Genomic DNA, 15,000 nt, shown 5'->3' with positions numbered 1-15,000 from the left:
TGCGTTAGTGGTGATGCGTTAGTGTGTGATGCGTTAGTGGTGATGCGTTAGTGTGTGATCAAGCGAAACATCCGAGTAAAATGAGGGTAATTTATTATTGAAAGTTTAAAATGAATGGTGGTGAGTTCATGGAGCCTGCTGCTCGGTTATTAAATGTTCACAAAGGAAGAAAATACGATTTTTTTAGTTCCAGATCAGCTGATCTGTAGAAACGATTCAGCCAGTGTGAGAACGTTTGAATTCATTTATGGATCTTAGATTTGAAGCATCATGTCAGAAATGTACAGAAACCAGACTTTGTAATGGGATTAAAACCCCACAGTCATCTCTAACTGATCATCATCGTCGTCTTCCTCCGCTTATCCGGGTCCGGGTCGCGGGGGCAGCATCCCAACTAGGGAGCTCCAGACCGTCCTCTCCCCGGCCACCTCCACCAGCTCCTCCGGCAGGACCCCAAGGCGTTCCCGGAGCAGATTGGAGATGTAACCTCTCCAACGTGTCCTTGGTCGACCCGGGGGCCTCCTGCTGGCACGGCATGCCCGAAACACCTCCCCGGGGAGGCGTCCAGGAGGCTTCCTGACCAGATGCCCAAACCACCTCAACTGACTCCTTTTGATCCGGAGGAGCAGCGGTTCTACTCCGAGTCCCTCCCAAATGTCCGAGCTCCTCACCCTATCTCTAAGGCTGAGCCCGGCCACCCTACGGAGGAAACTCATTTCAGCCGCTTGTATCCACGATCTTGTTCTTTCGGTCATTACCCAAAGCTCATGACCATAGGTGAGGATTGGGACGTAGATCGACCGGTAAATCGAGAGCCTGGCTTTCTGGCTCAGCTCCCTCTTCCCCACGACAGATCGGCTCAGCGTCCGCATCACTGCAGACGCTGAACCAATCCGCCTGTCGATCTCCCGATCCCTCCTACCCTCACTCGTGAACAAGACCCCGAGATACTTAAACTCCTCCACTTGAGGTAGGACCTCTCCCTGGACCTGGAGTTGGCAAGCCACCCTTTTCCGGTCGAGAACCATGGTCTCAGATTTGGAGGTGAGGATCCTCATCCCGGCCGCTTCACACTCGGCCGCGAACCTACCCAGCAAGAGCTGAAGGTCAGAGCTGGATGAAGCTAGGAGGACCACATCATCCGCAAAAAGCAGAGACGAGATTCTCCTGCCAACAAACTCGACACACTCCACACCACGGCTGCGTCTAGAAATTCTGTCCATAAAGGTTATGAACAGAACCGGTGACAAAGGGCAGCCCTGGCGGAGTCCAACCCTCACCGGGAACAGGTCCGACTTACTACCGGCTATGCGGACCAAACTCACGCTCCTCTGGTAAAGGGACTGGATGGCCCTTAACAGAAAGCCACCCACCCCATACTCCTGGAGCGTCCCCCACAGGGTGCCCCTGGGGACACGGTCATAAACCTTCTCCAAATCCACAAAACACATGTGGATTGGTTGGGCAAACTCCCATCATAATTGATTGTATCACCATCAGAAATCATTCACAGTAAGTAAAGTGTGAAGTTTCCCACATGGACTCTGTTGGCTGCCTGTCTTGTTTTGTTTTAAGTCACCAGGCCGACTTCTGTCAGGCTCTGTGACCTTTCCCCATCTCTGACTCCCCTATGTTTTCCTTCCCCAGTGGCTACCATGACAACAGAGGCAAGCGCCGTGAGTGAGGCAGACACCGAAGGCAAGCAGAAGACCAGAGGGGCTTCGCCTGAGTCCGAATCTGAATCGGGGAACAAGCAGGGGGCAGCAGCATCCGAGCAGGAAGGGCAGCTTTCCAGCAAGAAGTCCCAGGAGGAGGCCGCCGAGCCTGGGCCGGCAGATGCAGTTTCCTCCCCTGAGGAGGAGCAGCTGAAGCCTCGAACCAGAACTTCTGCCGGGAAAGGCCTGTCGCGCCTCTTCTCCTCATTCCTGAAACGCCGCTCGCAGTGTTCTGAGGGCGAGGGGTTTGAGGCCGAGAAGGCCAGAGAAGAAAAAGAGGAGAAAGTCGACAAACCAGTCGAAGAAAAGGTGGAAGAAGTGACGAGTGAAGATAAGGAGACAAAAGCTGAGGAGGAAAAATCAGAAACCAAAGAAGTTAAGAAGAAGGAAGAAGAAAAAATAGAAGAAAAGGAGGAGAAAAAGAAGGTGGAAGAAAAGGTTGAGAAGAAAGGAAGTAAAAAGAAAAAGAAAGAAGCAAAAAAGAAAGTTGAGGAAAAGAATGAAGGAAAAGTAAAGGACCAGACAAAAAAAGAAGAAAAATCGGAAAAGAAAGAGGAAGAAAAACAGGAAGAGAAGAGAAAGCAAAGTGTAGAAAAGGAGGAGGACAAACCAGAATCAAAAGAAGACAAGAAAGAAAGTGCTGAAGTTAAAGAAAGAGCTGCCCAGGCTGGAAAGAAAGGAGAAGGAAAGGTTGACAAGAAGGAGGCCAAGAAAAAAGAGAAGGAGGAAAAGGTAAAGAAAAAGGAAGAGGAGAAAGCAAAAAGGAAAGCAGAGGAAGAGGAAAGAATAAAAAAGAGAGAAGAAGAGAAAGCAAAAAAGAAAGAGGAGAAGACAAAAAAGAAAGAGGAGGAGCAGGCGAAGGAGGAAAAACCTAAAAAGGAGGAAAAGACTAAAGAAAAGGGTAAGAAGGAGGAGGAGAAAGCAAAGGTGGAAAAACCTAAAAAAGAGGAAAAAATAAAAGAAGACAAGTCCAAAAAGACGGAGGAGGACAAAACAAAGGAGGAAAAGTCCAAAAAGGGGGAGGAGGAGAAAGCAAAGGAAGAAGAGGTAAAAAAGACAGAAAAGGAATCTAAGAAGGAGGTGGAGACGGTAAAAGAAGAGGTTAAGGAGGAGGAGGATAGAGAAGAAGGAAAGCAACAGAAGGAAGAGGAAAAGAAGAAGAAAAAAGACAAAGGGAAGAGCAAAGGAAAGAAGGAGGTGAAAAAGGAGGAGCTGCTGAAGGCGCCGATCGCTGATCCAGAACCAGAACTGAAAACTGAGCTGGACGCTGAACAGGCTGCAGATCAGCACTCCGTCAGTAGCGGAGAGACCCAGGTGAGCTGCACGGAGTTCACAGCAAACATTCACACTTCATGCCAAGTTAGTGAAGCAAAGCCAACATGGTTCCCCTAAAATAAACCCGGGAAACACAAACGTAACAACAGTAAACAGAAACGTCCTGTTGTCTGCAGGGCGAGATCCTTTAGAGGGGGAGAAACTTCATTTAGACATGAAGGAAAAGGACAGACCAGGCAGCCTTCTGGCCAAATCAACCCGAAATTTCACATTTAATAAGATGCTTTAGGATTATTCAAGTCTGCTTTTATTCATAAAGCACCTAACGGGCACGGCCATGCCACCAGGGTGCCGCACGTCAAAGAATAAAACCGATAGAACCAACAAGTTAAAATTACAAAGTAAGGGCATTAATTATTCTTGTCCGTTTTCCCCGATACAAAAACAAAAGTGGGACATAGTTACTGTTTACAGTCTGCGACGCCCAGCTAAGGCTGCTGTGCTGGCACTGGCAGTTTGAAGCTCCAGAGGTGTTTAAAGAACCAACGTCAGTAAACAGGAGCGACCCAGAAGAAGCCACGGCACCTTTTTGTAAAGTAAAGTAGCCTAGACGTTAATGTTGCACTAACAATGCTAACGGTAAATTAAAACCAAAGTCTGCTCCAAAAAACATCTCGAGCTACTTTTTCAATTTCCAGCAACTCGATTTCTCAGTGAAGTCAATGTGTGAAGTGAGTCGAACGTGGTGCTTCACTTCCTTTAAATTAGAACAGTTTTGCCCTGTGATGTAGTTTTCAGTGTTATGTAGTCGGTTTGGTTTTGTTTTAAATGATGTGGTTCGACACGGTTAATATGACCTCTTGACTCGTCTACTTTTGTCTCCTTTTGTTTGATGTCCAGCACCTTGGTCAGCTGGGACACTGTTGATAAAGGTGTTGTATAAATACATTTGGATTGGACTGAACCACAACACCCATCATCCAGAAGCTTCTGACTCCGACCCCAAACTCATGGAACAGTAGTGAGAAAGTAATTTTTTGCGTAGCAAAGTAAACCGCATAGAAGCGCTTTTATTAATATTTCTTTATCCGTTTGTTGATGCCCCTCAACGGTTAATAGCCAGTTAACCGGAAAACAATGGACCCCCCCCCCTGCACAAACATTTGCCCCCGCTCTATAAATAACGCCTTTTCCGTCTACTCATTTTACCATAATTCTGATGCACCACTAAACTCGTTACATTTATGAACAGGAAGTGACGAGAGAGCGGGATGACTGCTGAAACGTCCGTCAGATTCAGAACTTGTTGTGCATCGGACCGTCTGGCATCAAATTCACAGCGCCGCTAGCGACGGCGTGCTTGTCAGCACATTGTGGAGGCGACGGTTTAAAAAAAAACACTTTAGTTTCCTTAAATTAAGGAAATCATTACACGGACATTTCTTTATCTTACGAGACAAACGAGGAGTCGGATGGAAGCAGGAGCGTCGGGGCAGACTGACCTGTTGCTGGTCTCGGTTCAGGTCGCTGCGCCCTGTTCTGCCAGGCTCAGCGCCTTGATGGGAGGCGTATTGTGATCCAAGAGTGAAATAACTAAGAACAAGCGGATCTCTCGCTGTTCGCTAAATGCTTCACGTTTAAGTATTTTGCAGGGATGTAAGAAAATATATCGATGTGCTGAAGTTTAGCAATATTTTTATGTGATGAAACTGAACTGATGTGTGTTATTGAGCATTTACATGCAAACATCTCAGCAGTTAGTCTGTGTACAAACTACTGCGAGGGTTCAGCCGTAAAAACGACAACCTATCGTCCATCGTGTGTAGCATTGTGTCATCCGATTGTTGCCCCTGGTACTTTCAGTATCCCACACATTTTTCAAATGTTCTGCTTTGATTCACTCAGCCAGCTCCAGAGGAGCCAAAAGAAAAATCAGAAATAAAGGAAGAGCCTGAAGAAGAGAAAAAGGAGGACACCAAGAAAACGGAGGAGAAACCAGCAGAACAAGAGGAGGCGGTCGTAGGAGAGGAAAAAGCAAAGCAAGAGACGAAGAAAGAGAAGCCTGTGAAGAAGAAGGAACCAGAGAAGAAGGTGGAGGAACCCAAAGGCGCCAAACATCTCCGAACCATGCAGTGCAAAGTGTCTTTGCTGGACGACGCCCAGTTTGAGTGTGAACTCGATGTAAGAGTGTAAACGAGTGTTTGTGCAGCTCCAGACCTGCAGAATCTAGACTGAGCAATCTCTTCGTTTCTCCTTTAGAAACATGCTAAAGGCCAAGAGCTCTTCACAAAAGTGTGTGACCATGTCAACCTCATGGAGAAGGATTACTTCGGCCTCGCCCACTGGGAAAGCCCAACCAGCAAGGTAGGATGATGACCTTTTAGATGCTGGCAAACCGAAAAGGTAAGAGATGCTGAGCTGTGGGTTTTGTTTCCTCAGACGTGGTTGGATCTCACCAAAGAGATTCGAAAACAAGTCCCTGGTGCTGTTTATGAGTTCACGTTCAGCGTGAAGTTCTACCCTCCTGATCCAGCACAGCTTACCGAAGACCTCACCAGGTTCACACCTCTCCTGCTGGAGCCGTGCTCGTTGGTTTTCCTACATGAACGTGTTTTCTTTTCTGCCTTTTTCAGGTACTTTTTGTGTCTCCAGCTCAGAAAGGACATTATGCAAGGCATTCTTCCTTGTTCCTTTGTCACGTTGTCCCTGCTGGGCTCCTACACGGTCCAGTCGGAGCTGGGAGAATATGACCCAGAGATCCACGGAACGGACTACGTTAAAGATCTGAGCCTGGCCCCCGGACAGAGCAAAGAGCTGGAGGATAAAGTGATGGAGCTGCACCGTACCTACAGGTTATCACAGGGCGTGGGCAGATTGAAGTTGGCTCTCATTTGTCATTAGTTATAAACATAATTTAGCCCAATGTAACTGAAAACATGTCTCTTATAAGCAGGTTATGATGAACACTTCTAAAATGATTTGTCTGTCGTCAGGTCGATGAGTCCAGCCCAAGCCGACCTGTTGTTTCTGGAGAATGCCAAGAAACTTGCAATGTATGGAGTCGACCTGCACCAAGCCAGGGTAAATACTCCCCTGAGTTGGCTTTAGCGCTTTTATTTGATTCTTTTACTGGAAATCCCAACAGCCGCGCCGCGCCCGGTGGTTTGTTTTTAAATGCTTTGTTGCATTTGGCAGCAGCCTCCGCGTCCTGCATCAGCAACGTCCAGATTTAATTACAAAATTGATGCCATCCCTTTGTCAGTAAAAAACAAGGGATTAATAATGTTGTAGACCTGTGACCTGAAACTACACGGTGGGCTCATGCAAACAAGTCTGCCCCCTGGAGGCGAGACAGTAACGTTGCTGGTGTGTTTGTACCTGCAGGACCTCGACGGCGTGGACATCACTCTGGGCGTCTGCTCAAGTGGCCTGATGGTCTACAAGGACAAGCTCCGGATCAACCGCTTCCCTTGGCCCAAAGTGTTGAAAATCTCCTACAAACGGAGCAGCTTCTTCATCAAAATCAGGCCGTCGGAGGTAAAGCCACCATGTTCCTGACTTCAGATCTCATTAATTATTAAAATACAGCTTAATATTAGCAAAGAGAGGTTCATTTAGGGCTGCTTTACTATTACTCAGCATCGAATTTAGACCTTTTATGTTGCAATTGACCCAAATATTTGAAAAGCTTTATTGTGAAAGCGTTGTGTTAGACACACACACACCATTAGAAAATAAATCAAGTTTATTTCCAGTAAAACATGTTGGTACAAAGATTTGTTGAACTAAATATGTTTTAATGGGTCAACCATCTGTAGCAGGAGCAGTACGAGAGCACCATCGGCTTCAAGCTGCCCAGCTACAAAGCCTCAAAGAAGCTGTGGAAAGTTTGTGTGGAGCATCATACCTTCTTCAGGTAAGCCCGGATGACGGCGTTCTGCTCGGCAACAAGGGGCCGCTTAAAGGTTTTCTCTGACCTCCAGATAATTGGCTGTTTGCTTCCTGCAGCTTAAGCTCTAGCGGAGCTAAGCAGAAGAAGAGACACGGTCGTGATGCAAACCTGGACATTGAACCTTAAATTGTTTTGTTTCTGGCCGTCAGATTCCATCAGAACAACACTTCAAGGAAATTGGCCGCTTGCAGGTTTATTAGAGCTGTTAATAAGTTGCTGAAAATAAAGTTATTGTGTTTTTCACTCAGGGTCCAGTCAGTGGAGCCCCCAACATCTCGCCGCTTCCTCGTTCTGGGCTCCAAGTTCCGCTACAGCGGTCGAACCCAGGCCCAGACCCGACACGCAAGCTCCATGATCGACCGCCCTGCACCTCGCTTCACACGCTCTGCTAGCAAAAGGCTATCGCGCAACTTGGACGGAGGTGGGTTCAAAGTGTGTGTCAGGAAGCCCGCCCTTCCTAGAGCAAAGCGTCAGTTTGATGACTTGTTTCGCTCTTGCAGCTGGAGAAGAGACGCTGCAGTTCCTGCAGCAGCTCTCAGCATCAACACGGTCTGACACCGATGATTGGTCAATAATAACCGCACGCGACAAACCTCTGCTTTCTCCTGAACCCACAGGTACCAGGAAGTGTGTGTCGGCCTTGCTCCATGCCTTTCGGCATATTTCTAACCCATCATTGCTCACTAATTGCCGTCAGCTTCATTGCTTTTTTATTCATCGGCCCTGGTGAGAAGAACAACATGCTTTCATCTTTCATCTCCAGTCTTGAGGTTGCTGCCGCTCCGCTTTCGACTCCAACGTTTTTATTGACTTTGTTGCTCATCACTGCTGCAGCAGCGGCCGCCTCTGAAACGGGTTATATCAATAAACATAACCTCACGTTTGCTCTTGCACTAACTTCGTCTGCCTCGCTGGACTTATAAGAGTCCAGGAGTGGAATGCTTCCACCCACTGAAGTTCAAAACCCGCTTCAAGCACCGTGAAGCTTTTGCTGTGGTTGTTACATAACTTGAGTCACCCTGCCATCTCTCCACAGCCAGAGGGGAGTCAGAGCAGGCTTTTACTCAGTCCTGGGAACAGGGACGGTCTGTGCGCACAGCCGCAGTAACCCAGCAGGGCACCGAGACCCAGCCGGGTCAGGCGGTGGTGGTCGACCAACAGCTGCAGACGAGAAGAGGCGAGGAGTGGTCTGACCTTCTGTATCTACAACGTTCTCTTCCCAAAGTCCCATCTTTTGATTTTACTGACCAACCAGGTACTAGTATCGCCACAGATGCCCATCTGCTCCGAGCTGGAATGTTGAACTAAACCGGTACAAAGGTGTTGAAATCATTTCTCTGATGCCAGCCGACCCCGGCGTGGTACAACCGTCCTCTTTGGATTGGCAGCTGCAGCCTGCACAGACGCTCCGAGACGATTGGTCTGTGTACTTCGACCGAATCGTCAGCCTGACTGAAAGTGTTGAAAAGTGTGAGTTTCATTTGTGGTAAAACTTTTATTTTTCACACGCCTTCACCCAAGTAAGTCCCACGTCCTCTGAGTGTCGTTTGTGATCCCTCCCCTCCAGTCTCTCCCACAGCGCAGTTCCAGCTCGACGTGAAGAAGAGGGGGGCATCTGTGGCCACACAGGAAGTGATTGAGCGGCTGCAGGAAACCGTAACTGTGATAGTCACACGGCAGGAGGTGGAGGCTTTGGAGGGGAAGCTGAGGGAAGTGAGAGATTTAGAGGAAAGGCTGCAGGAAGTTGGCGAGATGGCAGAGAGGCTGCAGAAGATGGTAGAGGGGGAGCTGGGGGAGGAGGAGGTGGAAAAGCTGAGAGCAGAAGAGGAGCTGGAGCGGCAACCCACAGTAGTGGTGAGGAGGGTGGAGGCTGGGGAGGATGAGCTGGAGGAAGAAATAAAGAAAGTGTTTCTTAAGGGATTGTCTCCTGAAGAGGAAGAGGTGACAGAAGAACATCCGTTAGGTAACAGTTTGAGGGAGAGACTACGGCAGATGGAGCAGGAGTGGCAGGAAGAAGTCCAGGAGAGGTCTGGCTCTGCGGATGCCGCTGGTCCCTCCTCCGTGGCGGTTTATCAGAAGGTGGTGCGTGTGGCGGATGAGAGGGTGACCCTGATAGAGAGGTGGAGGCAGGCGGGAGCTCGGGAGGAGGATCAGGATGATTGGTTTGAGCTTTTCAACCGCCTTCCTTATGTTGCTGCCTTCCAACCAGCAGGTAACGTGTGCCGATGTGTTTCACGCTTCCTTCTGATATCTAACAGCATCAGGTGTGAAGGCAGACTAACACCATAACCAGCTAGGTGTGTTCTAGTCATCAGCCAGCTGCTAGTCACCTTACTCGTATAGTATCACAGTTATCAGCTCATTTAGCTGTCTAGAGCAATTTCATCACATCTGCTCTTGTTTAGATAATTTGTGTTTTGACTCCAGTCGATGCCGTGGAACGAGCTCAGGTGGGTGAGAGTGAGCGCCTCAGCGCAACGCTTGAAGGGAGAACACAGATTATAGTGGAGGAAAGGCGAAGCGGAGGGTCAGACCTGAGCGGGGGGTCTGGCATCCTACAACAGCCAGCCGTCACTGGAACCATCGACAACTGGTTCGTCTTGCTGGAGGTTCCTCTCAGAAAAGTGGCTTACGTACCACCAGGTACCACTGAACTCCCCCAGCTGCTGCTTCTACAAACCAGCTTCTGCTTTACTTTGTTCTGGCTTGCTTCTAAAAAGAGTTTGCAGCATGTTTATGACGTGACTTTCCTCTCGACTTCCTCTGATCACACAAGAAGAAAGAAGTGTTGAAGTCGAAGAGAGGCAAATTAATCGAGAAGCGCAGAAACGTCTGGAGGAAATCCACCATCAGCTGGCGACACAGATCAATGACGACTGGTTTATGTTGCTGGACGTCCGTCCTCGAGAAGCGATAGTCATGCCTCCAGGTACAGGCAAGGAGCCGCAAAGTCAGAGACAACCGTCGTCTTTGGGCTTTCCTCGCCATCAGAGGGAGGAGGTTTCCGTGGTGGAAGTGAAAGCTGCGGTGCAGGAGGAGGACAGGGCCGAAGTTCTGGTGGGGGTGGAATTAAAACTAATCCCAGTGGAGGATAAAGATGACTGGTTTGTGTTGCTGGAGTTTCCTGCTAGAGAACCCAGAGGTATTCACGATTTAACCTCTCTCCTTTGAAAGCCTCCGTCTGTCCCGATTTCGTCTGACGGGACCTTTTCTGTTCGTAGTTTCCGTGGCTGAGTATGTTTCTCCCAAGGGAAGTATAAAGGCTGTGACTGAGGCTCGGAGCAGAGAGGCGGTAGAGGTAGTGATGCAGATAGAGGAGGAGCAGCTTCCACAGCTGAGACTCCTTCCACCAGTAGGAGAGGGAGGAGATGACTGGTTTCTGCTGCTGGATGCAGCCTCTAGAGTGGGCACGTGTGTGTCTCCTCCAGGTACCTTCACCTGCATAATATCACAGTAAAGAACTTTATCATGTGCTCTACGGTGGTCAAAGCTCAGGTCACACTTCTTGTTTTTTCAGTTTTTGTGACACGATCGGCTAAAGCTCATGCAGGTGTTGCAGCTGTAGCAGGAGTAGCCCACGAGAAGGCGAATCAGGCTGACTTTGACCAGACTAGACCTCCGCCGTTGCAGCCACTGCCACAGAGACACGATGGCTGGTCTGCTCAGTTTGAGGCGGTTCATGAAAAGCCGATCGTGTCACCAGCAGGTATAGAACCGCTTCACGTCTGCAGCCCGTTTGCTGTTTCTGGTGGATTGTTTCTTAGCTTCATCCACGCTTCATTTGTGCTCCAGTTGGGATTATTCAGGATGTGAAGGTGGCATCCGAGCTGGAGGTGAATACCACCGAGACCAGACGGCGCGAGGAGGTGATAATTGACACGAGAGGCAAGCAAGATGGGATTCGTTTTACTGAAATTAGAATGAACCAAATAGCCTCGCTGTTGAGCTCAGAAGGAGAGGACGATTGGTTCGTTCTGCTGGATTTCACACCAATAAAGCCCACGATCACGCCGCTGCCAGGTAGCTGGAAGGCTTTTGTGTGCGTGCCGTGGTTTTGCTTGGGTTTATTGATCATTATGTCTCCGTGTCAGCTGCCGGGGTTCAGAGTGCCGTCCACGTAACAGAACCCAGACCCCAAATTATCATGGAAGACACGAGGCCACCGGCGACGTCGGTTGGTCTGCAACAGTGGAGAAAAGTGGATGATGATTGGTTTATGCTGCTGGACGTGGCGGCTAAAGTCTCAGGTACCACGCTGAGTCAGAACCACAATCCTGACCGATCTTTAGGACGCTCTCCGGGACAGCCTTGGTCCTAGTTTTACCTTGTGTGTGTTCTGCCAGTGGCTGTGGGAGAGCGCTTTGGTCCCGGAGTGAAAACGGAGCAGCGGCTTGAGGTCACAGAGAAGAAAACACAGAAGAGGATAACTATAGTGGAAGAGCGGTGGCGGCAGAAGGAAGTGGTGCGGCCACCTCCTCCACCACTGAGAGAGGTGGAGGAGGACTGGTTTGTGCTTCTGGACTGGCCTCATAAGAAATCAGGTACATCAAAAAAGGGTGACCAGCTGCTCATTCAAACTTTTCTGTTGTTTGAATCTCATCTTAAGTGGAAATTCCTCTGTATTCTGGTTGTGCGTTCCTGTCAGTCGCTGCCCGCGACCACGTTCAGATCCCAGCAGAGGTCAGAGTTCAAGCTGCTGCAACGCCAGCAAGGATCGATGTTTCTGAAAGGAAACCACAGTTTGCGAAGCGGATCCTGGAGGAAAGGCTTCCTCTCACACACTCACACGTCACTGATGATTGGTTTGTTCTGCTCGATGTTGATGTCAGAGAATCAGGTATTTGTTTCCCCTCTTTGGGTTTTTTTCCATAAAACTAACACGTGCAGCTGGAGACCTCGTCTGTCCAAGGACATCTAACGCTTCCTTAATCCCTGCCATCTATTGGTTTGACATCATTTGGCGTGAAGTGTGATCTAACAAACTTATGCTGCCGCGGATCGTAACGAGCACTAAAACTTGTCGCTTTGAGGATGCTCCTTGCCTGCCTCACATTCCCACATTTGAAACAGCTGAAGGTACAGTGTACCCCTGCAGGATGGGATCACGGTAAGGCTGAGGACGGTAAGTATTTTCCAGCTGATTGTTGTGTTTAAACGCTCTGTTGTCAGTATTAACCTCTGACCTTGAGAACAGCCTGTGCAGAAACCATACGCTGTGATTAATTCCCATTTCCTTTGGATTTTGTCTAGCTGTGAGCACACAGAGAGGCATGCGTCCGGTCAGCGCTCCAGTCTTCTCCCAGGCTGCTCTGGCTGAAGCGGGGATCCCCATGGCTCTCCTGGACCAGCCTCAGACCTCCACTCCCATTAAGACCAGCCGCCAGGAGGACAGGAAGCTGGAGGTCACCGTGGAGGCTGTAGAGCCATCTAAAACCGAAGTCGAGTCAGGAGTCAAGGTAGTTTAATCATCATAAAGCATCCCGCTGGGCATACCCTTGTAAAGCGGAGCCCTCTGTAGCATCAGAGCCTCAGAAAGCAGAGGTTTGTCTCTGAGTGTGAACGTGTGTCTCTCTTGCTGCTGTAGCCAGCAGCAGTGTGGGGGGAGCAGAGAGAAGTTCAGTCCTCGCTCATCTCCACCATCAATGGGGACATTCAGGTAGGGACAGACCTGGGACTCCTGCATGACGTCCCTTTAGAGGACACGTTTACGGTGACAACGCCAGCCTGCAGCAGATGCTAACTCGTGCTCCTCTCTCCTCCCGTGCTAGCATGAGTCTGAGTCTGAGAAGACGAGCATGGAGGGGGTACGAATGCGAAAGGTCAGACTCTTGGTGCCGCTGAAGCCGTTTTCCTCGTCTGTTCTGATAATAACTCCGATTCTCATTCAGAAAGACTGATTTCACCCTCCTCTCAGGCTGTGCTCCCATACTGACGAGTCGTCTTTAATGTACGTGTGCAAGTGTAGTTGATGTAATCATAGTTGATGGATGACGTAAGCACAACGTCACAAAGTTCAGCGTGCTTACCTCAGTAGACTACGAAGTGCACGCATGCATGATCTTAGACTAACGGGTGATTTGTGTTTTCCTCTAATAGAAACCTTCCAATTCGAAGCCGTTCGCTCTTTGCTTTGCTAGTCTAGTCCAGTTTGGCCCCTCCCACAGTCACACTGCACCAACTCCTTTTGCACGAATTCCTCACCGCTCTTCTTCTCTGTTGTCCTAACGTGTTTGTCAAGTTCATAGCATGCGTGTTTAAGGTGTGGCGGCGTAAAGGGGAAACAAACCCACACTTTTATTCTTTTTGTTGTTTTTTTCATTCTTCACAGAAAAGAGCAAAGAAAATTGAGGGTGACTCGATTTATATCAGACATAGCCTGTTAATGCTGGAGGTTTGTATCTGGTAGTGTCGAGCTGCAGTCTCTTGCTCTTTGGTGCGCGGCTGCTGTTTAATCTCACGCTTGCATGCGGCATGATTGAATTAATCCTTTTGTTTATTTTGCACTGGTGATACCTGGCTACACTTGTGGAGAGCTGATTCAGGAGAGTGCTGCTGAACTTTAACAAAAACAAACATCACTATCTGGCTCTGCAGCAGAATAAGATGCACCTTCATAAATGAAATAGTAATGATTAGGATTTATTCCAGGTCATCGGTGTTCTCCTGCTTTTGTTTTCAGTTTTCATAAATGCACTTTAGCACCAGTTCTGCAGTGTGTGTGTGTGTGTGTGTGTTTAGAGAAACTGTTGGTGTTAATTTGCTTTTAGACACTAAACAAACTGCAGTTTGTTTAGCTAAACAACTTTCACCTTGTCCTTCTTCTTCTGCTTCTTCTTCTTCTACTTCTTCTTCTTCTTCTGCTTCTTCTTCTTCTGCTTATTCTGCTTCTTCTTCTTCTTCTTCTGCTTCTTCTTCTACTTCTTCTTCTGCTTTTTCTTCTTCTTCTTCTTCTGCTTCTTCTTCTGCTGCTTCTGCTTCTTCTGCTTCTTCTTCTGCTTCTTCTTCTTCTTCTTCTGCTTCTTCTTCTGCTGCTTCTGCTTCTTCTTCTACTTCTTCTTCTGCTTCTTCTTCTTCTGCTTTTTCTTCTTCTGCTTCTTCTTCTTCTGCTGCTTCTTCTTCTTCTTCTTCTTCTTCTTCTGCTTCTTCTTCTACTTCTTCTTCTTCTTCTTCTGCTTCTTCCTCTTATGCTTCTTCTTCTTCTGCTTTTTCTTCTTCTTCTGCTTCTGCTTCTTCTTTTTTTCTGCTTCTTCTTCTTTTTCTGCTTCATCTTCTTCTTCCTCTTCTGCTTCTTCTTCTTCTTCTGCTTCTTCTGCTTCTTCTTCTTCTGCTGCTGCTTCTGTTTCTGTTTCTGCTTCTTCTTCTTTTTCTGCTTCTTCTTCTGCCTCTTCTGCTTCTGCTTCTTCTTTTTCTGCTTCTTCTTCTTCTGCCTCTTCTGCTTCTGCTTCTTCTGCTTCTGCTTCTTCTTCTTCTTCTGCCTCTTCTGCTTCTTCTTCTACTTCTGCTTCTGTTTCTTCTTCTGCTTCTTCTTCTTCTACTTCTGTTTCTGCTTCTGCTTCTTCTTCTACTTCTGCTTCTTCTGTTTCTGCTTCTTCTTCTTTTTCTGCTTCATCTTCTTCTTCTGCTTCTGCCTCTTCTTCTTCTTCTGCTGCTTCTGTTTCTGTTTCTGCTTCTTCTTCTTCTTTTTCTGCTTCTTCTTCTTCTTCTGCTGCTTCTGTTTCTGTTTCTGCTTCTTCTTCTTCTGCCTCTTCTGTTTCTTCTTCTTTTTCTGCTTCTTCTTCTTCTGCCTCTTCTGCTTCTTCTTCTTCTTCTTCTTCTTCTTCTGCTTCTGCTTCTGTTTCTGTTTCTGCTTCTTCTTCTTCTGCCTCTTCTGCTTCTGCTTCTTCTTCTGCTTCTTCTTCTTTTTCTGCTTCTTCTTCTTCTGCCTCTTCTGCTTCTTCTTCTACTTCTGCTTCTTCTTCTGCTTCTGTTTCTTCTTCTGCTTCTTCTTCTGCTTCTGTTTCTGATTCTTCTTCTTCTTCTTCTGCTTCTGTTTCTGCTTCTGCTTCTTCTTCTTCTGTT

General features: G+C 48.0%; 1 protein-coding gene across 19 annotated transcripts in view; it reads left to right on the top strand.

Annotated features, from left to right (window-relative positions):
- Positions 1-15,000, top strand: part of LOC107378670 (uncharacterized) — a 41,245-nt gene that overhangs the window by 13,329 nt on the left and 12,916 nt on the right. For 11 of the 19 annotated variants that reach the window (XM_054740337.2, XM_054740338.2, XM_070551748.1 and 8 more), the window contains exons 2-26: positions 1,648-3,029; positions 4,896-5,171; positions 5,250-5,354; positions 5,430-5,548; positions 5,624-5,842; positions 5,984-6,071; positions 6,375-6,527; positions 6,809-6,906; positions 7,191-7,363; positions 7,443-7,559; positions 7,979-8,197; positions 8,290-8,412; positions 8,510-9,154; positions 9,370-9,585; positions 9,719-10,084; positions 10,164-10,370; positions 10,460-10,648; positions 10,735-10,962; positions 11,034-11,189; positions 11,286-11,483; positions 11,588-11,779; positions 12,193-12,398; positions 12,527-12,598; positions 12,711-12,761; positions 13,271-13,333. In XM_054740337.2, the coding sequence (XP_054596312.2) occupies positions 1,656-3,029; positions 4,896-5,171; positions 5,250-5,354; positions 5,430-5,548; positions 5,624-5,842; positions 5,984-6,071; positions 6,375-6,527; positions 6,809-6,906; positions 7,191-7,363; positions 7,443-7,559; positions 7,979-8,197; positions 8,290-8,412; positions 8,510-9,154; positions 9,370-9,585; positions 9,719-10,084; positions 10,164-10,370; positions 10,460-10,648; positions 10,735-10,962; positions 11,034-11,189; positions 11,286-11,483; positions 11,588-11,779; positions 12,193-12,398; positions 12,527-12,598; positions 12,711-12,761; positions 13,271-13,333 (5,853 nt within the window). In that variant the 5' untranslated portion in view covers positions 1,648-1,655. Of the gene's footprint in view, positions 1-1,647; positions 3,030-4,895; positions 5,172-5,249; positions 5,355-5,429; positions 5,549-5,623; positions 5,843-5,983; positions 6,072-6,374; positions 6,528-6,808; positions 6,907-7,190; positions 7,364-7,442; positions 7,560-7,978; positions 8,198-8,289; positions 8,413-8,509; positions 9,155-9,369; positions 9,586-9,718; positions 10,085-10,163; positions 10,371-10,459; positions 10,649-10,734; positions 10,963-11,033; positions 11,190-11,285; positions 11,484-11,587; positions 11,780-12,192; positions 12,399-12,526; positions 12,599-12,710; positions 12,762-12,830; positions 12,890-13,270; positions 13,334-15,000 lie in introns of those variants that run through there. The other 8 variants (XM_015948997.3, XM_070551739.1, XM_070551750.1 and 5 more) reach the window with 8 other exon arrangements.

Source organism: Nothobranchius furzeri, chromosome 5 (genome assembly GCF_043380555.1).
Source record: "Nothobranchius furzeri strain GRZ-AD chromosome 5, NfurGRZ-RIMD1, whole genome shotgun sequence".
Taxonomy (NCBI): Eukaryota; Metazoa; Chordata; class Actinopteri; order Cyprinodontiformes; family Nothobranchiidae; genus Nothobranchius; species Nothobranchius furzeri.
Note: the sequence above shows the minus strand (reverse complement) of the source record. Positions and strands in the feature narration are given on the sequence as shown.